Raw genomic sequence first — 22,233 nt, forward strand, 5'->3', positions numbered from 1 at the left:
AGTTCAGCGAAGATTCACAAGGCTGATCCCTGGGATGGCAGGAATGACGTATCAGGAGAGATTGGGTCGATTGGGCTTATACTCGCTGGAGTTTAGAAGAATGAGGGGATCTCATCGAAACTTATAAAATTCTGACAGGTCTGGACAAACTAGATGCAGGTAGAATGTTCCCGATGGTCGGAGAGTCCAGAACCAGGGGCCATAGTCTAAGGATAAGGGGTAAGCCATTTAGGACAGAGATGAGGAAGAATTTCTTCACCCAGAGAGTGGTGAACCTGTGGAATTCTCTACCACAGAAGGCGGTTGAGGCCAAGTTAAATATATTCAAGAAGGAGTTAGATATATTTCTTAGAGCTAAAGGTATCAAGGGATATGGGGAGGAGGCAGGTACGGGGTACTGAGTTTGGATGATCAGCCATGATCTCATCGAATGGCGGAGTAGGCTCGAGGGGCCGAATGGCCTACTCCTGCTCCTATCTTCTATGTTTCTATGACCTTAGCAGCAGCATTGGCTACAGCACCACCTGGTGGATAACCTTAATCATAACATCCCAGATTACTATAGTGTGCAAGCTATGAGATGTGGGTATGAGGCTTGCACTAGTGCTAAGTGTGTGAGGGTGAGGTGAAGCTATGAATGTGAGGTATGAGTCATGATTGATAGTGATTGCTGGTAGGTGAGTGAAGGTGGGGTGGTGAATTGAACAGCGTCTGAGCCAATTGGTTCAGTTGTAAAGATATGCCAGTTGAAGATGAATTAACTGACCTTGACCACTCGTGAGAGGTCATTAAACTGCTTGCGGCAACCAGGTCCTCAGGGCTATACTGCTGGCATTGATCCCGACAGCTACTTGCTCCCATTGCCTTCTCACAGTTTGTCTGGAGGGCCTTTCGGTCCCCTGTGCATAGAGGACCTCGCTCCTCCTGTCCACCTCATGCACCAAGGCCTCCAATGCTGCGTCGGAAAATCTTGGAGCCCACTCTCTCCCTTGTTGTGCCATTAGTACGCCTTCTTCCTGCTCAGAATGTCTTCCACAGCCACTTTCAGCAGCTGCTGCAGCCAGAATGCATCTCCCCTTTAAGTAGTGCAGGCTGCTTTAAGTGGTGCTAGCCTCGCACGAACTTGGGACCCCTGCTGAGGCGTGTAGCTACTCAACAGCGCATTCAGTGCTGGGCTGCAAGCTGCTATCATTTAAATTAGCAGGCAGCACAAAGTCTACGTGCTGCCTGCATCGGGCTCAACGGGCGCGAATTAATCGCGCAGCACGATTGCTGGGCCCGTTTTTGGGGGCTATCTAATTTAGCCCCCTTATATTAAGCTTTAAATTAAGTTTTCTTAAAAGTATGTTAACTTAGCAAACATGTTTAAGTGCAGGCTAAATCACACAACAAATAAAGAAGGGTATGAGGGCAATGATCTGCATATGGCAATTGCTAGCAGTTAAGGCTGGGGTATTTCTGATACATGGATGCTAATCAGAGCTTAAGGATAGGACGGGGAGCTGGAGAGAAGGGTCAGGTGCTTCGGGGGTGCAGCTGATTGCTAGAGCTCTATGATGGTTGACATGACAACTGAGGATGGAGGAGGACTCAATTCAAGGTGGTGAACAAGGATTAAGGTGGAGAAGAGACAATGGAGGGCGATACTGGCAGGCAATTATCAATCAAGTAGAAGAAGAAGGAAAGAGGTATAAGGAGTGCAGGGCTGAGACACAGGACATTATGGTACAAAGCCAATTCCAAAGCTCTGAGCAATGCAGAAAGGTCTGATTCAGTCCTGAGCACAGCTTTGTTTCATTTTTCTGATATTAAATATCACAGTGCAAACCTGTAGCCATGGATCTGAAGGTTTGTTGATGACATCCTTTGCTGAACAGATTTCAGAGACAACTTGGTAAAAGTGTCAATCCTTTGAGAGTGCTTCTGCAGAGAAAATAAATATTATGCCACCATGTCAAATCTCATTGGCTGCAATGATAACAAGAATGTAACAGAGAAAGCAATCATACAACTTAGATTTAACAACTTCACACAGACTGGGGACGATGGTCATGGATAGTCTTTACAAATTCAAAAGAAGCTGGATAGTTCTTTGGCAAAAGAAGTGACTTAGAGGTTTGAGAGATGTATGGTATTTTTAAAAATAGAACACACTGGAAACCACTCTGGTCCTATGTCATTTTATGATCCAATATTACTCAGCACAATCTTTCCATATCCAATTAATTGACCAACTGATGAAAGATATTATGATAACATTAATCAGTCCATAAGTATGGGGAAAATGGCAGATCAAACAGCAGTGGGAGATACTGAAGATGGATAAGCCACAGATTTAATTCATTCTGAATGGGAGTAAAGGTGTTAGGGGTGATGGAGGAGTGGATCAAGGTGACACAGAGGGGATGGTCCTTACAGAATGCTGAAAGGAAAGAGGAGGGGAAGATACGTTTGTTATGGCATTGCGTTGAAGGTGGCAGGAATAGCACAGCATAATCCATCGAATGCGAAGGGTGGAAGATAAGGCCAAGGGAGACCCTATCATGGCTGTATGTCCTGGTGGGGGATGGAGGTGTAGAGGGACTGGACGTCCTGGTGGGGGATGGAGGTGTAGAGGAACTGGACGTCCTGGTGGGGGATGGAGGTGCAGAGGGACTGGATGTCCTGGTGGGGGATGGAGGTGTAGAGGGACTGGATGTCCTGGTGGGGGATGGAGGTGTAGAGGGACTGGATGTCCTGGTGGGGGATGGAGGTGTAGAGGGACTGGATGTCCTGGTGGGGGATGGAGGTGTAGAGGAACTGGATGTCCTGGTGGGGGATGGAGGTGTAGAGGGACTGGATGTCCTGGTGGGGGATGGAGGTGTAGAGGGACTGGATGTCCTGGTGTGGGATGGAGGTGTGGAGGGACTGGATGTCCTGGTGGGGGATGGAGGTGTAGAGGGACTGGATGTCCTGGTGGGGGATGGAGGTGTAGAGGGACTGGATGTCCTGGTGGGGGATGGAGGTGCAGAGGGACTGGATGTCTCGGTGGGGGATGGAGGTGTAGAGGGACTGGATGTCCCGGTGGGGGAAGGTGTAGAGGGACTGGATGTCCTGGTGGGGGATGGAGGTGTAGAGGGACTGGACGTCCTGGTGGGGGATGGCGGTGTAGAGGGACTGGATGTCCTGGTGGGGGATGGCGGTGTAGAGGAACTGGACGTCCTGGTGGGGGATGGAGGTGTAGAGGGACTGGATGTCCTGGTGGGGGATGGAGGTGTAGAGGGACTGGATGTCCTGGTGGGGGATGGCGGTGTAGAGGGACTGGATGTCCTGGTGGGGGATGGAGGTGTAGAGGGACTGGATGTCCTGGTGGGGGATGGAGGTGTGGAGGAACTGGACGTCCTGGTGGGGGATGGAGGTGTAGAGGACCTGGACGTCCTGGTGGGGGATGGAGGTGTAGAGGGACTGGATGTCTCGGTGGGGGATGGAGGTGTAGAGGGACTGGATGTCCCGGTGGGGGAAGGAGGTGTAGAGGGACTGGATGTCCTGGTGGGGGATGGAGGTGTAGAGGGACTGGACGTCCTGGTGGGGGATGGAGGTGTAGAGGAACTGGACGTCCTGGTGGGGGATGGAGGTGTAGAGGGACTGGATGTCCTGGTGGGGGATGGAGGTGTAGAGGGACTGGATGTCCTGGTGGGGGATGGCGGTGTAGAGGTACTGGATGTCCTGGTGGGGGATGGAGGTGTAGAGGGACTGGATGTCCTGGTGGGGGATGGAGGTGTGGAGGAACTGGATGTCCTGGTGGGGGATGGAGGTGTAGAGGGACTGGATGTCCTGGTGGGGGATGGAGGTGTAGAGGAACTGGATGTCCTGGTGGGGGATGGAGGTGCAGAGGGACTGGATGTCTTGGTGGGGGATGGAGGTGTAGAGGAACTGGATGTCCTGGTGGGGGATGGAGGTGTAGAGGAACTGGATGTCCTGGTGGGGGATGAAGGTGCAGAGGGACTGGATGTCCTGGTGGGGGATGGAGGTGTGGAGGGACTGGATGTCCTGGTGGGGGATGGAGGTGCGGAGGGACTGGATGTCCTGGTGGGGGATGGAGGTGTAGAGGGACTGGATGTCCTGGTGGGGGATGGAGGTGTAGAGGGACTGGATGTCCTGGTGGGGGATGGAGGTGTAGAGGGACTGGATGTCCTGGTGGGGGATGGAGGTGTAGAGGGACTGGATGTCCTGGTGGGGGATGGAGGTGTAGAGGGACTGGATGTCCTGGTGGGGGATGGAGGTGTGGAGGGACTGGATGTCCTGGTGGGGGATGGAGGTGTAGACGGACTGGATGTCCTGGTGGGGGATGGAGGTGTAGAGGGACTGGATGTCCTGGTGGGGGATGGAGGTGTAGAGGGACTGGATGTCCTGGTGGGGGATGGAGGTGTAGAGGGACTGGACGTCCTGGTGGGGGATGGAGGTGTGGAGGGACTGGATGTCCTGGTGGGGGATGGAGGTGCAGAGGGACTGGATGTCCTGGTGGGGGATGGAGGTGTAGAGGAACTGGATGTACTGGTGGGGGATGGCGGTGTAGAGGGACTGGATGTCTTGGTGGGGGATGGAGGTGTAGAGGGACTGGATGTCCTGGTGGGGGATGGAGGTGTGAAGGGACTGGACGTCCCGGTGGGGGATGGAGGTGTAGAGGGACTGGATGTCCTGGTGGGGGATGGAGGTGCGGAGGGACTGGATGTCCTGGTGGGGGATGGAGGTGTAGAGGGACTGGATGTCCTGGTGGGGGATGGAGGTGCGGAGGGACTGGATGTCCTGGTGGGGGATGGAGGTGTAGAGGGACTGGATGTCCTGGTGGGGGATGGAGTTGTAGAGGGACTGGATGTCCTGGTGGGGGATGGAGGTGTGGAGGGACTGGATGTCCTGGTGGGGGATGGAGGTGTAGAGGGACTGGATGTCCTGGTGGGGGATGGAGGTGTAGAGGGACTGGACGTCCTGGTGGGGGATGGAGGTGCAGAGGGACTGGATGTCCTGGTGGGGGATGGAGGTGTAGAGGGACTGGATGTCCTGGTGGGGGATGGAGGTGTAGAGGGACTGGATGTCCTGGTGGGGGATGGAGGTGTAGAGGGACTGGATGTCCTGGTGGGGGATGGAGGTGTGCAGGGACTGGATGTCCCGGTGGGGGATGGAGGTGTAGAAGGATACATAGAAACATAGAAGGTAGGAGCAGGAGTGGGCCATTCGGCCCCTTGAGTCTGTTCCGCCATTTAATGAGATCATGGCTGATCATCCAAATTCAGTACCCTGTCCCTGCTTTCTCCCCATATCACAGAATCACAGAATCACAGAAACCCCACAGTGCAGATAGAGGCCATTTTGGCCCAACGAGCCTGCACCGACACATATCCCACCCGATCCCCGTAACCCCTACACCAACACCAACACATATCCCACCCTATCTCCGTAACCCCACATATTTTAATCCCCCTAACACTAAGGGTCAATTTATCATAGCCAATCAACCTAACCCGCACATCTTTGGACTGTGGGAGGAAACCGGAGCACCCGGAGGAGACCCACGCAAACACGGGGAGAATGTGCAAACTCCACACAGACAGTCACCCGAGGCCGGATTCGAACCTGGGGCCCTGGCGCTGTGAGGCAACAGTGCTAACCACTATGCCACCGTGATCCCTTGATCCCTTTAGCCTTAAGAAATATATCTAACTCCTTCTTGAATATATTTAATTAATTGGCCTCAACTGCCTTGTGTGGTAGAGAATTCCACAGGTTCACCACTTTGTGGGTGAATAAATTCCTCCTCATCTCAGTCATAAATTGCGTACCCCTTATCCTTAGACTGTGACCCCTGGTTCTGGACTTCCCCGCCACCGGGAACATCCTTTCTGCATCTAGTCTGTCTAGTCCTGTTAGGATTTTACAAGTTTCAATGAGATCCCCTGTCATTCATCTAAACTCTAGAGAATATAAGCCTAATCGACCCAATCTCTCCTCATACGTCATTCTTGCCATCCCAGGTATCAGTCTGGTGAATCTTCGCTGCACTCTCTCCATGGCAAGAACATCTTTCCTCAAAAAAAGCGACAAAACTGCACACAATACTCAAGGTGTGGTCTCACCAAGGCCCTGTACAACTGCAAGGCATATTTACTCCTGTACTCAAATCCTCTCGCTGTGAAGGCCAACATACCATTTGCCTTCTTAACCACCTGCTGCACCTGCATGCTTACTTTCAGTGGCTGGTGCACAAGGACACCCAGGTCTCGTTGCACTTCCCCTTTTCCCAATCTATTGCCATTCAGATATTAATCTGTCTTCCTGTTTTTGACACCAAAGTGGATAATCTCACATTTATCCACATTATACTGCATTTGCCATGCATCTGCCCAATCACCCAACCTGTCCAAATCATACTGGAGTTTCTCTGCATCCTCCTCACAGCACACATGCCCACCCAGCTTTCTGTCGTCTGCAAACTTGGAGATATTACATCTAGTTCCCTCGTCTAGATCATTTATATATATTGTGAATAGCTGGGGTCCTAGCACCGATCCCTGCAGTACCCCACTAGTCACTGCCTGCCACTCGGAAAAAGACCCATTTATTCCAACTCTTTGCTTCCTGTCTGCCAACCAGTTCTCTATCCAAGACAGTACCTTACCCCCAATCCCATGTGCTTTAACTTTGCATGCTAACCTCTGATGCGGGACCTTATCGAAAGCCTTCTGAAAGTCCAAATACACCACATCCACTGGTTCTCCCTTATCTATTCTACCAGTTACATCCTTAAAAAATTCCAGTGGATTAGTCAAGCATGATTTACCTTTTGTAAATCCATGTTGACTTTGTCCGATCCTGTCACTGTTTTTCAAGTGCTGTTATAACATCTTTTATAATGGACTCTAGCATTTTCCCCACTACCGAAGTCAGGCTTCCCCGTTTTCTCTCTACCACCTTTTTTAAATTGTGGGGTTACATTAGGTATCCTCCAATCCATGGGAACTGTTTCAGAATCTATAGAATTTTGGAAGATGACCAGCAATGCATCTACTATTTCTAGGGCCACTTCCTTAAGTACCCTGGGATGTAGATTATCAGGCCTTGGGGATTTCTCGGCCTTCAATCCCGTCAATTTCCCTAACACCATTTCCCTACAAATACTGATTTCATTCAATTCCTCCCTCTCATTAGACCCTATGTTCCCCGACATCTCTGGGAGGTTGTTTGTGTCCTCCTTTGCAAAGACAGAACCGAAGTATGTATTTAATTGGTCTGCCATTTCTTTGTTCCCCCTTATAAATTCCCCTGATTCTGACTTCACCAATCTTTTTCTCTTCACATATCTATAGAAGCTTTTACAGCCAGTTTTTATGTTCCCTGCAAGCTTACTCTCATAATCTATTTCCCCCCTCTTAATTAATCTCTTTGTCCTCCTTTGCTGAATCCTAAACTGCTCCCAATCCTCAGGTTTGCTGCTTTTTCTGGCCAAATGATATGTTCTCTCCTTGGATCTTATGCTATCCCTAATTTCCTTTGTTAGCCACGGTTGAGTCACCTTTTTTGTTTTATTTTTATGCCAAACAGGGATGAACAAATTCTGTAGTTCATCCATGCGATCTTTAAATATTTGCCAGGGACTGGATGTCCTGGTGGGAGATGGAGGTGTAAAGGGACTGATGTCCTGGTGGGGGATGGAGGTGTAGAGGGACTGGACGACCTGGTGAGGGATGGAGGTGTAAAGGGACTGGGCATCCTGGTGGGGGATGGAGTTGTAGCGGGACTGTATGCCCTGGTGAAAAGCATGCAGATATGTTCGGGAAACTGGAATTAGTTAAAGTGGCAGAGTGCATCAGGAGAGTCACGGATGTAGGTGGGTATAGAATGGAGAAGGTGAGAAAATTGAAGTTGAGATGAGGAAATATGTCCTGTGGGACAGGAGCTGGCTGAAACTATATGTCTATCGGGACAATCCTGTTTGCGGATCTTAGGGAGGATGTAGAAGTAGGCTGTGAGGGGGTTGAGGGACTATGAGGTTGGAGGCTATGGAGGCAAGATTTACAGAGCAGATGAGGTCAGTGACAGTCTGGGAGATGATGGCTTGACGTAGGAGGAGTTATCAGATTTGGCGTTCAGTCTTAGGTCATTTCATCATAAAACAACAGCACTGTCAGAGGGTTTGATAATGATGTTAGAGTTATACCTGAGAGAACGCAGCATTGCAACAACAAAAGCAACTTGCATTTATATAGTGCCTTTAATGTAGTAAAACATCCCAAGGTGCTTCACAGGAGTGTTACCAAACAAAAGTTGACATGGAGCCACATAAGGAGATATTAGTGCAGATAGCCAAAAGCTTGGTAAAAGAGGTAGGTTTTAAGGAGCATTTTAAAGGAGTAAAGAGGTAGAGAGGCATAAAGGCTTAGGGAGGGAATTGAGAGCTTAGGACCCAGGTAGCTGAAGCGATTAAAATCGGTGATGCACAAGAGGCCAGAATAGGAGTAGTGTAGAGATCTTGGAGGATTTTAGGGCTGAAAGAGATTACAGAGACTGGGAAGGACAAAGCCATGGAGGGATTTCAAAACTAGGATGAAAATTATAAAATCGAGGCATTGTTCAACCAGGAGCTATGGAGCTATGTTCAACCAATGGAGGTCAGCTAGCACTGGGGTGATGGGTGAACGGGGCTAGGTGTGAGTTAGGATACGATAAGCAGAGTTCTGGATGAGCTTAAGTTTATGTAAGTTCAGCGGGAGACAGGTTAGGTGTCAGGTGGGTGGACCAGCGCTTCTGGGGCTGGAGCGTGGGATTCGGATCCCCTATCAGAAAACGGCCTGGGGCTAATGTGGGGGGGTGGTGGGGTTGGTGCTTGGGATGGGGATGCCTTATCAGAACACAGCCTGGGGCTGAGGGGGGGGCGTTGGTGCTTGGGATGAAGCTCCCCTATCAGAACACGGCCTGAGGCTGAGTGGGGGGCAGGGTTGGTGCTTGGGAAGGGGATCCCCCCAGTGCACGGCCGGTGGGGTGGTTCGCACCTAGGTGTCCACTGCCTTTTCCTTAAAGCGGGTACAGGAACAGAGATCTGGGGGGTATAAGTACTCAAATCTTTGAAGGTGGTAGGACAAAATAGATTAAGAGGATGTACTTAAACGGTTGGCAATCCTTAAAGTAGAAAAGTCACCCAGTGACCCAGTGCACCCGAGGTTACTGAGGGAAGTAAGGGTGGAAATGAGAGGCTCCAGAGGCCACAATCTTCCAATCCTCCTCTGATATAGGAGTGGTACCTGAGAACTGGAGGATTGCAAATGATACACCCCTGTTCATAAAAGGGGAGAGAGATAGGCCTAGAAATTCAGTCGCGTTTGCGCCCACTTATTGGCTATAGAGTGGTTTGCGCCGGAAGTTTTTTAGCGCCCGAAATTCAGTTGGTCCCTAACATCGGCGTTAGCCGGGAGCGCTGCGCCGGCACCGATGACGTCATCGGTGTGCGCAGCGCCCCGGTTCCAATGCTATTCCGTGCCGATGGCCAAATTCAGTTGCGGCCGCCTCGCCCGTAGCGGCCGCAAACAGCGTTTGAAAAACGGTGCCTTGCAGCTCCGAGAGGCCGGCGCATAAAGGTGGAGGGGCAGCCGGCCGCTTTCCCGGCGGCCGCCTGGCCGCACCTCCCTCCCCGGACTCCTGCACCACCCCCCCGCGGCATTGGTGTCTGACTCCCGCGAGCCCGGCACTTCTCCGTGGTGCCGGGCTCATTTGCCGGGGGAATCCAGCGGCGATCTCACGGCTGCAGGCAGCTCCTCCTGAAGAGAAGGAGGAGGCCTGCAGTACCCCAGCCTGCCGCACCGCATCGGGTGCCGCAGCGGCAGCTGGACGCCTGAAACTGACTTTCATCGCCCCAAACGAGGCGGCCAAACCCTGCAATAGCGCCCGCCTCCGTCTTGGGGCGGCGCAACTGAATTTCAGGCGGGCGCTACGGGAATCCGGGCGAGCGCAAAATTTCGGGCACTAAAGACCTGGCGCGGCGATACCGAATTTTTAGCCCATAAACCCGGCAACTACAAGTTAGTCAGCCTAACGTCAGTGCTGGGAAAATTTTTAGAGAAAATAAGCTGGGACAAAATTAATTTGAAAAAGTATGGGGTAACAAATGAAATTCAGCATGGATTTGTTAAAGGCAAATTGTGTTTGAATAACTTAATTGAGTTCCTTGATGAAGTAACGGAGAGGGTTCATGAGGTTAGTGCAGTTTATATGGTGCATTTGGGCTTTCAAATGGCGTTTGAAAAATTTCCGCATAATAGAATTGTTAGCAAGATTGAAGCCCAAGGGATTAAAGAGACAGTGGCAGCATGGATACAAAATTGGGTATGGAACAGAAAGCAGAGAGTAGTGGTGAACGGTGTTTGTCAGACTGATATGTATACTCTCGCATTTCTGGTATCATCCTTGTAAATCTTCTCTGCACCCTCTCCAGTGCCTCTATATCCTTTTTATAATATGGTGACCAGAACTGTATGCAGTACTCTAAGTGTGGTCTAACCAAGGTTCGATACAGGTTTAGCATAACTTCCCTGCTTTTCAATTCTATACCTCTAGAAACAAACCCTGGTGCTTGGTTTGCTTTTTTATGGCCTTGCTAACCTGTGTCGCAACTTTTAGTGATTTGTGTATTTAAGAACATAAGAACATAAGAAATAGGAGCAGGAGTAGGCCAATCGGCCCCTCGAGCCTGCTCCGCCATTCAATAAGATCATGGCTGATCTGATCCTAACCGCCAATCCACTATCACAGAACCATCTCCTGAATCTAACAGAATTAGACACACGAAATAGGAGCAGGGTCAGGCTACACGGCCCCTGGGCCCGCTCTGCTACCCACAGGGCCATGACCGATCCGAACCTAGACTCATGTCCAAATTCCTGCCCGCTCCCCGTAACCCTTAATTCCCCTTTGTTCCTCTACCCCACCTAGACTCGCACCCTCCAAGTAATAAGTGACCCCCCCTATTCTTCCTACCAAAATGTAATAGCTCACATTTATCTGTGTTGAACTTCATTTGCCAATGATATGCCCATTCTGCAAGTTTATTAATGTCCTCTTGTAATTTGTTGCAGTCCTCCTCAGTATTGACTATTCCCCCCAATTTGGTATCATCCGCAAATTTAGAAATTGTGTTTTTGATTCCAAAGTCTAAATCGTTAATATAAATTGTAAACAACAGTGGTCCCAGCACTGATCCTTGTGGAACACCACTACCCACCTTCTGCCACTATGAATAGCTACCATTTACCCTTACTCTCTGCTTTCTGTCTTGAAGCCAGCTAGCAATCCATTTAGATGTTCATGAGACTAGAATCTGATGTGTGTGTTTAGATGTTCGTGAGACTAGGATCTGATTGTTGTGTGAATCGAAATATATGCATGTTATCCTTGAGCCCACTTTCATGCAGTGTCATGTGAGAGATTTAAATGAGTTCAGTATGTTGTTGGGTGCGGCTCACTATCCGGCTGTGTGTTTTTATCCTTTATAAATATGAGCTCCCAGACGACTGTGATAAGGACAATCTCTGAGAGTCTGTGGCAGCACCAGGACCAGCAGCAATGGACAAGGTGGTGTTGTGTGCCGCTCTGGCACTGTTCTGTACATTAGCTGTGTACGGAGAAATCCAAGTGCAGAGCAACTTCAACCTCAACCAGGAACTTTGGGGGGGTTTCAGGATGTATTGCGTTTGTCTGTGTTTTATAATTTTCTCCCTCTCTCGAGACAATGTTTCCAGACGAGCATGGGATTCTCGGAGACTGCCCATCCTCCTGCACCTCACCCACATACAATCAACTGGTCAATTATTCACTGCACATCATTCAGGAGAACATCTCAGAGCACTGATCCTTGTGGAACACCATTACCCACCTTCTGCCACTGTGAATAGCTACCCTTTACTGCTACTCTCTGCTTTCTGTCCTGAAGCTAGCCAGCAATCCATTCTGCTACTTGTCCCCTGACTCCGCATTCTCTGACCTTATTCATTAGTCTATTATGGGGTACCTTATCGAAGGCCTTTTGAAAATCCAGATAAATTACATCTACTGCATTACCATTGTCTACTCTCTTGTTACCTCTTCAAAAAATTCAATAAGGTGAGTCAAGCAAGACTTTCCCTTTTGAAATCCATGTTGACTATTCATCATTATTATATTTTGGCTTCTAGATGGTCTTCTATTTTCTCCTTTAGTAGGGATTCCATTATTTTTTCTACACCTGTTGTTAAGCTGACTGGTCTATAATTCCCTGGACATGTTCTATCCCCCTTCTTAAATATAGGTATTACTCTAGCTATCCGCCAGTCCTCTGGCACCACAACTTTTTCTAATGAATTATTAAATATGCATAGTAATGCCTCTGCTATCTTCCCTAGATTCTTTTAAAATGCATGGTTGCAATCTATCCGGACCAAGCTTTTTAACCTCTTTGAGTTTGATTCGTTTATTAAATTTTAAATGCACTTTTTAAATTTTAAATGCACTTATCTCATTACTATTCTCATCATCCAATGTCATGTCCACCTGTTCTATCTCCCTGGTAAATACTGAAGCAAAATAATTATTTAATATTCTGCCATCTCTCTATTGTTATCTGTGGTATTATCCTGTCTATCCCTTACTAGCCCTATTCCCATCCCAGCCTTCCTTTTTTTAATTGATGTGCCTATAAAATATATTACTATTTTGTTTTATGTTCCTTGATAATTTAATTTCATAGTTCCTCTTTGCCTCACTAATTGTTTTTTTTACTTCTCTCCTAATCTTTTCGTATTCTCCCTGTCATGCACTCCCCTGCTGTTAATGTACTCCTTACTTTATGTTTAACCATCTTTTTAGACTCCTGTTCTGTAACTCTATTTATTCCCTTGCCGTCAATGTCCTCCCTTACTTTATTCTTTCCTATGCTCTTTTTTTCTGTTTTGTTTATATTTAGGCTGGTTACATTTCTTGTCGATCCCTCCCTCCATCTTACTAGTTTAAAGCCTTTGCCACCTCCCTATTTACCCTTTCCTCTAGGACACAGGTCCCATCCCGGTTCAGGTGGAGCCCGTCCCATCGGTACAGCTCCTTCCTCCACAGAATCCACACAGAATCCCCACAGTGCAGATAGAGGCCATTTCGGCCCATCGAGCCTGCACCGACACATATCCCACCCTATCCCCATAACCCCACGTATTTAATCCCCTAACACTAAGGGTCAATTTATCATAGCCAAATCAACCTAACCCGCACATCTTTGGACTGTGGGAGGAAACCGGAGCACCCGGAGGAAACCCACGCAGACACAGGGAGAATGTGCAAACTCCACACAGACAGTTGCCCGAGGCCAGATTTGAACCCGGGTCCCTGGCGCTGTGAGGCAACAGTGCTAACCATTATGCCACCGTGCAGAACTGGTGCCTGTGTCGCATGAAAAGGAATCCCTCTTTCCCACACCAGCCCTTTAGCCACGTGTTAATTCTCCTGATCTGCCTGTTTCTATGCCAATTTGCACGTGGCTCGGGCAATAATCCAGAGATTATTACCCTCGAGGTCCTGCTTTTTAATTTAGATCCTAACTCTTTCAGCAGGACCTCCTCCCTGTTTCTACCTATGTCGTTTGTTCCAACATGGATCACGACAAATGGATTTACCCCCTCCCTCTCCAAGTTTCTCTGCAACAGCTGTGAGATATCCCTTACCCTGGCAACGCACCCTTTGGCATTCTCGTTCTTGGCTGCAGAGGACGCTATCTATCCCCCTAATTATAGAGTCCCCTATCACTACCACATTTCTATTCTGCTCTTCCCCCCTTGGACAGCCTTCTGAGCCATGGTGCCTTGGTCTGTATTGTAGCTGTCCTCCCTGCAGTCTTTTTCCTTGTCCTCACAGGTAGCGAGTACATCGTACCTGTAGGACAGGACCAGTGTCCGTGTCATTTCAAAGTTTGCAGATGACACAAAACTCAGAAATGTAGTAAACAATGAGGAGGATAGTAAAAGTCTTCAGGAGGACATAGACAGACTGGTAAAATGGACAGACAAGTGACGGATGAAATTTAACGCAGAGGAGTTTGGCGTGATGCATTTTGGTAGGAAGAATGAGGAAAGGCAATATTAACGATACAATTTTAAAGAGGGTGCAGGAACAGAGAGACCTCGGGGGTGCTTGTACACAAATCTTTAAAGGTGACAGGACAAGTTGAGAAGGCTGTTAAAAAAGCATATGGGATCCTTGGCTTTGTTAATAGAGGAATAGAGAGCTAAATCAAGGAAGTTATGCTAAACTTTTATAAAACATTGGTTAGGCCTCAGCTGGAGTATTCTGGGCACCACACTCTAGGAAGGATGTCAAGGCCTTGGAGAGGGTGCATGGAAGATTTACTAGAATGGTACAAAGGATGAAGAACTTTAGTTACGTGGATAGACTGGAGAAGCTGGGGCTGTTCTCCTGAGAGCAAAGAAGGTTACGGGGAGATTTAAGTGGTGTTCAAAATTATGAGGGATTTTGATAGAGTAGAAAGGGAGAAACTGTTTCCACTGACAGGAGGGCTGATAACCAGAGGACACAGATTTAAGATAGTTGGCAAGAGAACCAGAGGTGAGATGAGAATCTTTTTTACGCAGCGAGTTGTTGTGATCTGGAATGCACTGCCTGAAAGGGAAACAGATTCAATAATAACTTTCAAAAGGCTCCATGTGGGAATTCAGGGATGCTGCCTGTGTCCCTGATGACCATGTGTGCCAGAAATGTATCCAGCTGCAACTACTAGTAGCATGGAAGCGCTGGAGCTGCGGATGGATGAGTTTTGGAGCATTCACAATGCTGAGAGGGTCATGAGTAGCACGTTTAGTGAGTTGGTCACACCGCAGGTAAGAGCTGCACAGGCAGAAGGGAAATGGGCGACCATCAGGCGGAGCAGTAGAAGCAGGCAGGTAGTGCTGGGGTCCCCTGTGGACATCCCCCTCTCAAACAGGTATACCGATTTGGATACTGTTGAGGGGGATGACTTACCAGAGGAAGGCAGCAGCAGCCAACATCCTGGCACCACGGGTGCTTCTGCTGCTCAGGAAGGGAGGAAAAAGAGTGGGAGAGCAATAGTGGTAGGGGATTCTATCGTAAGGGGAACAGAAAGGCGTTTCTTTGGCCATAGACGTGACTCCAGGATGGTTTGTTGCCTCACTGGTGCCAGGGTCAAGGATGTCACTGAACGGCTGCAGGGCATTCTGAAGAGGGAGGGTGAACAGTCAGAGGTCGTGGTTCACATTGGGACCAATGACATGGGTAGGAAGAAGGATGAGGTCCTGCAGCAAGAATTTAGGGAGCCAGGCAGCAGACTAAAGAGCAGGACCTCAAAGACTGTAATCACTGGATTACTCCCGGCGCCACGTGCTAGTGAGTATAGGAATAAAAGGATAGAGCAGATGAATGCATGGCTAAAGAGTTGGTGCAGGAGGGAGGGCTTTAGTTTCCTGGATCACTGGGCCTGCTTCTGGGGAAGGTGGGACTTGTACAAGTCGGACGGGTTGCACTGGAACCAGAACGGGACAAATATCCTTGCGGGGAGGTTTGCTAGCACTGTTTGGGGGGGTTTAAACTAACTTGGCAGGAGGATGGGATACAGAGCGGAGCTATAATAGGGGGTGATGTACAGCCAAATATAGAGGAAAAAATAAGTCAGACTGGAAGGCAGAACAAATATGTAACAGCAAAAGGGAGTAGGGCAAGGCTAAATGGCATTTATTTTAATGCAAGGAGTCTTACGAATAAGGTGGATGAACTGAAAGTGTTGATGAACACATGGGAGTATGATATTGCTGCTATCATGGAGACATGGATGAGGGAGGGGCAAGACTGGCAGCTCAATATTCCGGGGTATAGAATCTTCAGGCGAGAGAGAGGGGGGGGGGTAAAAGAGGAGGGGGTGTCGCAATATTAATTAAGGAGACAATTACTGCTGTAAGGAGGGATGATATATTAACAGGTTCCTCTAATGAGGCCATATGGGTTGAACTTAAAAACAAAAAGCAGGCTAGCACTTTGCTGGGAGTGTACTATAGGCCCCCAAACAGCCAGGGGGAGATAGAGTAACAGATATGCAGGCAAATCTCAGAGAAGTATGCAAATAATAGGGTAATTATAGTGGGGGATTTCAACTTCCCCAATATTAACTGGGATAGTCAGAGTGTGAAAGGCTTAAGAGGGTGCAGAATTCTTAATGTGCATCCAGGAGAGCTTCTTGAGCCAGCATGTAGAAAGTCCTACAAGAGAGGGGGCGGTACTGGACCTAATTCTAGGGAATGTGGCCGGGCAAGTGGTAGAAGTGTTAGCAGGTGAGCACTTTGGTGACAGTGACCATAATTCGGTGAGATTTAAGGTAGTCATGGAAAAGGACAGAGATGGACCGGAAATAAAGGTTCTAAATTGGGGGAAGGCCGATTTTAATATGATAAGGCAGGATCTGACCAATGTGGACTGGGATCAGCTACTTGAAGGAAAATCCACATCGGAGCAATGGGAGTCTTTCAGAAAGGAAATTGAGAGAGTACAATGGCAACATGTTCCCGTAAAGGTCAAGGGTGGGACCAACAAGCCCAGGGAACCTTGGATGTCAAGGGATATATGAGAATGGGTTAGGAAAAGAAGGGGGGCTTTTGGCAGATACAAAGGACTATAGACAGAGGAAGCCCTAGAGGAGTATAAAAAGTGCAGGGGGATACTTAAAAAAGAAATTAGGAGAGCGAGGAGGGGCCATGAAATAACACTGGTGAGCAAAATACAGGAAAATCCTAAGGTGTTTTATAAGTATATTAAGGGCAAGAGGATAACTAGGGAAAGAGTAGGGCCCATTAGGGACCAAAGTGGCAAACTGTGTGTAGAGCCAGAGGATGTAGGTGGGGTTTTAAATGAATTTTTTGCATCTGTGTTCACTATGGAGAAGGACGATGTGGACATAGAAATCGGGCAGGGGGACTGTGATAGACTTGAACACATTAGCATCGAGAGGGAGGCGGTACTGGCGGTTTTAGCAGGCTTAAAAGTGGATAAATCCCCAGGCCCGGACGAGATGTATCCCAGGCTACTATGTGAGGCAAAGGAGGAGATTGCAGGGGCTCTGACACAAATTTTCAGAACCTCTCTGGCCACAGGGGATGTGCCAGAGGACTGGGGAACAGCTAACGTAGTACCATTATTCAAGAAGGGTAGTAGGGATAAACCAAGGAATTACAGGCCAGTGAGCCTAACATCAGTGGTAGGTAAATTATTGGAAAAAATTCTGAGGGACAGAATTGGTCTCCACTTGGAGAGGCAGGGATTAATTAGGGATAGCCAGCATGGCTTTGAAACATAGAAACTAGGAACAGGAGTAGGCCATTCGGCCCTTCGAGCCTGCTCCGCCATTCAACGAGATCATGGCTGATCATCCAAACCCTAGCACCCGGTCCCTACACCGACAACCATCCCACCCAAGCCCTATCCCCATAACCCCGCGTAATTAATCCCCCCTAACACTAAGGGCCAATTTTTATCATAGCCAATCAACCTAACCCGCACATCTTTGGGCTGTGGGAGGAAACCGGAGCACCCGGAGGAAACCCACGCAAACACGGGGAGAATGTGCAAACTCCACACAGACAGTCACCCGAGGCCGGATTTGAACCCGGGCCCCTGGCGCTGTGAGGCAACAGTGCTAACCACTATGCCACCGTGCTGCCTCAAGGGAAGATCATGTCTGACCAATTTGATTGAATTTTTCGAGGGGGTGACTAGGTGTGTGGATGAGGGTAGCACAGTGGATGTGGTTTACATGGATTTCAGTAAGGCTTTTGATAAAGTCCTGCATAGGAGACTGGTCAGGAAGGTAAGATCCCATGGGATCCAGGGTGCCTTGGCACATTGGATCCAAAACTGGCTTAGTGGCAGAAGGCAGAGGGTGATGGTGGAAGGTTGTTTTTGTGACTGGAAGCCTGTGTCCAGTGGGGTACCACAGGGATCGGTGCTGAGTCCCTTGCTGTTTGTGGTCTACATTAATGATTTGGATGTGAATGTAAAAGGTATGATCAGTAAGTTCGCAGATGACACAAAAATTGGTGGGGTGGTAAATAGCGAGGCGGGAAGCCTCAGGCTACAGGACGATATAGCTGGGTTGGTCAGATGGGCGGAACAGTGGCAAATGGAATTTAACCCTGAAAAGTGTGAGGTGATGCATTTTGGACGGACTAACAAGGCAAGGGAATACAGAATGAATGGTAAGACCCTAGGAAAGACAGAGGATCAGAGGGACCTTGGTGTGCATGTACATAGATCCCTGAAGGCAGCAGAACAGGTGGATAAGGTGGTTAAAAAGGCATATGGGATACTTGCCTTCATCAGCCGAGGCTTAGAATATAAGAGCAGGGAGGTTATGATGGAGCTGTGCAAAACGCTGGTAAGGCCACTGTGTGCAGTTCTGGTCGCCACACTTTAGGAAGGATGTGATTGCTTTGGAGAGGGTGCAGAGGAGATTTACCAGGATGTTACCTGGGCTGGAGCGTTTTAGCTATGAAGAAAGACTGGACAGGCTGGGGTTCTTTTCCTTGGAGCAGAGAAGGCTGAGGGGGGACCTGATTGAGGTATACAAAATTATGAGGGGCATAGATAGGGTGGATAGAAAGGAACTTTTCCCCTCAGTAGAGGGGTCAATAACAAGGGGGCATAGATTCAAGGTAAGGGGCAGGAGGTTTAGAGGGGATTTGAGGAAAAACTTTTTCACGCAGAGGGTGGTTGGAGTCTGGAACTCACTGCCTGAAAGGGTGGTAGAGGCAGGAACCCTCACAACATTCAAGAAGCATTTCGATGAGCACTTGAAATGCCATAGCATACAAGGCTACGGACCAAATGCTGGAAAATGGGATTAGATTAGATAGGGCTTGATGGCTGGGGCGGACGCGATGGGCCGAAGGGCCTCTTTCTGTGCTGTATAACTCTATGACTCTAATTGGATAAATAATTAATGGAGAAATTTGCAGGGCTATGGGGATAGATCAGGGGAGTGGGACTAATTGGATCACTCCTTCAAAAAATGGCCTCCTTCTGTGCTGTATTATTCTATGAATGATAAAATTGATCAATATTGATTGCCAGCCTCGTGGAAAAGATCTATTCTGCTAAGGAGGTGCTGCAGCCTGTTTGAAATAGTGCAGGTATTGCTGATTTTGCTGTTCTCCAGTTTGGTTCTTGTAATGAAATGTGTTTGGCTTGCCTGTATTCGTTTTGCACTCATGTATATTACCCTCCCCCACATGGTGTATAGTTTCACTTCCTCTTTCCTGACTAACCTGGAATGTTCCAGGTCTTGGCTCTTGGCTCTGCCCCTGACTTCTCTTACATAAAGATCCCAGGATCTATATGACTCATTCCTGCGAGCCAGTCAGCGTGTTGAGATGTTAGCTCTGATCTTAGTGATTAAAAGCCAACTTGTTAAGGTCTATAACTTCTAGTTTTGTGGTTATTGAAGGCACATCAGTTCTATACTGCACCAGTGACAGGGAGTCCATGGAGCTGAAGCACCCACATTATGTTCATCAAAAGATTCTGAAAATCAAGATTTTGTATTTTTTATTATTTTTGGGACTGTTTAAAGTATTAACCCGTTCACCCATCACCCTCTGCTCGCTGACCTACACTGGCTCCCGGTTAAGCAACGCCACGATTTTAAAATTCTCATCCTTGTTTTCAATTCCCTGCATGGACTTGACCGTCCCTACCTCTGTAACCTCCTCCAGCCCTACAACCCTCAGATAGCTGCATTCCTCCAATTCTGGCCTCTTGCACATAGAAACATAGAAGATAGGAGCAGGAGTAGGCCATTCGGCCCCTCGAGCCTGCTCCGCCAATCAATGCGATCATGGCTGATCATCCAAATTCAGTACCCTGTCCCTGCTTTCTCCACATATCCCTTGATCCCTTTAGCCTTAAGAAATATATCCAACTCCATCTTGAATATATTTAATGAATTGGCCTCTACTGGCTTCTGTGGTGGAGAATTCCACAGGTTCACCACTCTCTGGGTCAAGAAATTCCTCCTTATTTCTGTCCTAAATGGCTTACCCCTTATCCTTAGACTGTGACCCCTGGTTCTGGACTCCCCGACTATCGGGAACATCCTTCCTGCATCTAGTCTGTCCAGTCCTGTCAGAATTTTATAAGTTTCAATGAGATCTCCTCTCATTCTTCTAAACTCCAGTAAGTATAAGGCCAATCGACCCAATCTCTCCTCATACGTCATTCCTGCCATCCCAGGTATCAGCCTGGTGAATCTTCGCTGAACTCCTTCCATGGCAAGAACATCCTTCCTCAGATAAGGCGACCAAAACTGCACACAATACTCAAGATGTGGTCTCACCAAGGCCCTGTACAACTGCAGCATGACATCCTTGTTCCTGTACTCAAACCCTCTCGCTACGAAGGCCAACATACCATTTGCCTTCTTAACCGCCTGCTGCACCTGCATGCTTGCCTTCAGTGACTGGTGCACAAGGACACCCAGGTCTCGTTGCACTTCCCCTTCTCCCAATCTATTGCCATTCAGATAATAATCTGCCTTCCTGTTTTTGACACCAAAGTGGATAACCTCACATTTATCCACGTTATATTGCATCTGCCATGCTTCTGCCCAATCACCCAACCTGTCCAAATCATCCTGTAGTTTCTCGGCATCCTCCTCACAGCACACACGCCCACCCAGCTTTGTGTCGTCTGCAAACTTGGAGATATTACATCTAGTTCCCTTGTCTAGATCATTAATATATATTGTGAATAGCTGGGGTCCAAAGACCGATCCCTGCGGTACCCCACTAGTCACTGCCTGCCACTCAGAAAAAGAGCCATTTATTCCAACTCTTTGCTTTCTGTCTGCCAACCAGTTCTCTATCCAAGTCAATACCTTGCCCCCAATCCCATGTGCTTTAACTTTACATGCTAATCTCTTATGTGGGACCTTATCGAAAGCCTTTTGAAAGTCCAAATACACCACATCCACTGGTTGTCTCTTATCTATTTTACCAGCTACATCCTCAAAAAATTCCAGTAGATTAGTCAAGCACAATTTACCTTTAGTAAATCCATGTTGACTTTGTCCGATCCTGTTACTGTTTTCCAAGTGCTCTGCTATTACATCTTTTATAATGGACTCTAGCATTTTCCCCACTACCGATGTCAGGCTTACCGGTCTGTAATTCCCCGTTTTCTCTCTACCAGCTTTTTTGAATAGGTACCCTCCAATCCATGGGTACTGTTCCAGATTCCATCGAATGCTGGAAGATGATCAGCAATGCATCTACTATTTCTAGGGCCACTTCCTTAAGCACCCTAGGATGTAGATTATCAGGCCGTGGGGATTTATCGGCCTTCAATCCCGTCAATTTCCCTAACACCATTTCCCTACAAATACTGATTTCTTTCAGTTCCTCCCTTTCATCAGACTCTCTGTTCCCTGACATCTCTGGGAGGTGATTTGTGTCCTCCTTTGTGAAGACAGAACCAAAATATGTATTTAATTGGTCTGCCATTTCTTTGTTCCCCCTTATAAATTCCCCTGATTCTGACTGCAAGGGACCTACGCTTGACTTCACCAATCTTTTTCTCCTCACATATCTATAAAAGCTTTTACAGTCAGTTTTTATGTTCCCTGCAAACTTACTCTCATATTCTATTTTCCACTTCTTAATTAATCCCTTTGTCCTCCTTTGTTGAATCCTAAACTACTCCCAATCCTCAGGCTTACTGCTTTTTCTGGCCAATTTATGTATCCTCTCCTTGGATCTTATGCTATCCCTAATTTCCCTTGTTAGCCACGGTTGAGTCACCTTTTCTGTTTTATGTGTATCCCCGATTTTAATCGTTCCACCATTGGCAGCCGTGCCTTCAGCTGCCTGGGCCGTAAGCTCTGGAATTTCCTCCCTAAACCTCTCCACCTCTCTCTCCTCCTTAAAACTTTGACCAAGCTTTTGGTTATTTGCCCTAATAACTCCTTATGTGGCTCGGTGTCAAATTTTGTTTTATAACGCTCCTGTGAAGCACCTTGGGATGTTTTACTACTTAAAGGTGCTATATAAATACAAGTTTTTGTTGTGTAAGGTATTTGTATTACAAATTATTTGCTGTATTCTTTTGTTTCTAGGTGATCATGAACACTTTTAAACAAATTCTGACGACTAGTTTTAGCCTGAACAACACAGTGTAATA

General features: G+C 47.9%; 1 protein-coding gene across 1 annotated transcript in view; it reads right to left on the bottom strand.

Moving 5' to 3' along the window:
• The window catches only part of LOC147108459 (uncharacterized), a 777,120-nt gene that overhangs the window by 270,503 nt on the left and 484,384 nt on the right, over positions 1–22,233 (bottom strand). Inside the window, exon 17 of the mRNA XM_086005101.1 lies at positions 1,829–1,923. Within this exon, the coding sequence (XP_085861227.1) occupies positions 1,829–1,923 (95 nt within the window). The remainder of the gene's footprint in view (positions 1–1,828; positions 1,924–22,233) is intronic.

Source organism: Somniosus microcephalus, chromosome 13 (genome assembly GCF_052327205.1).
Source record: "Somniosus microcephalus isolate GS21.2 chromosome 13, FLI_Smic_1.0, whole genome shotgun sequence".
Taxonomy (NCBI): domain Eukaryota; kingdom Metazoa; phylum Chordata; class Chondrichthyes; order Squaliformes; family Somniosidae; genus Somniosus; species Somniosus microcephalus.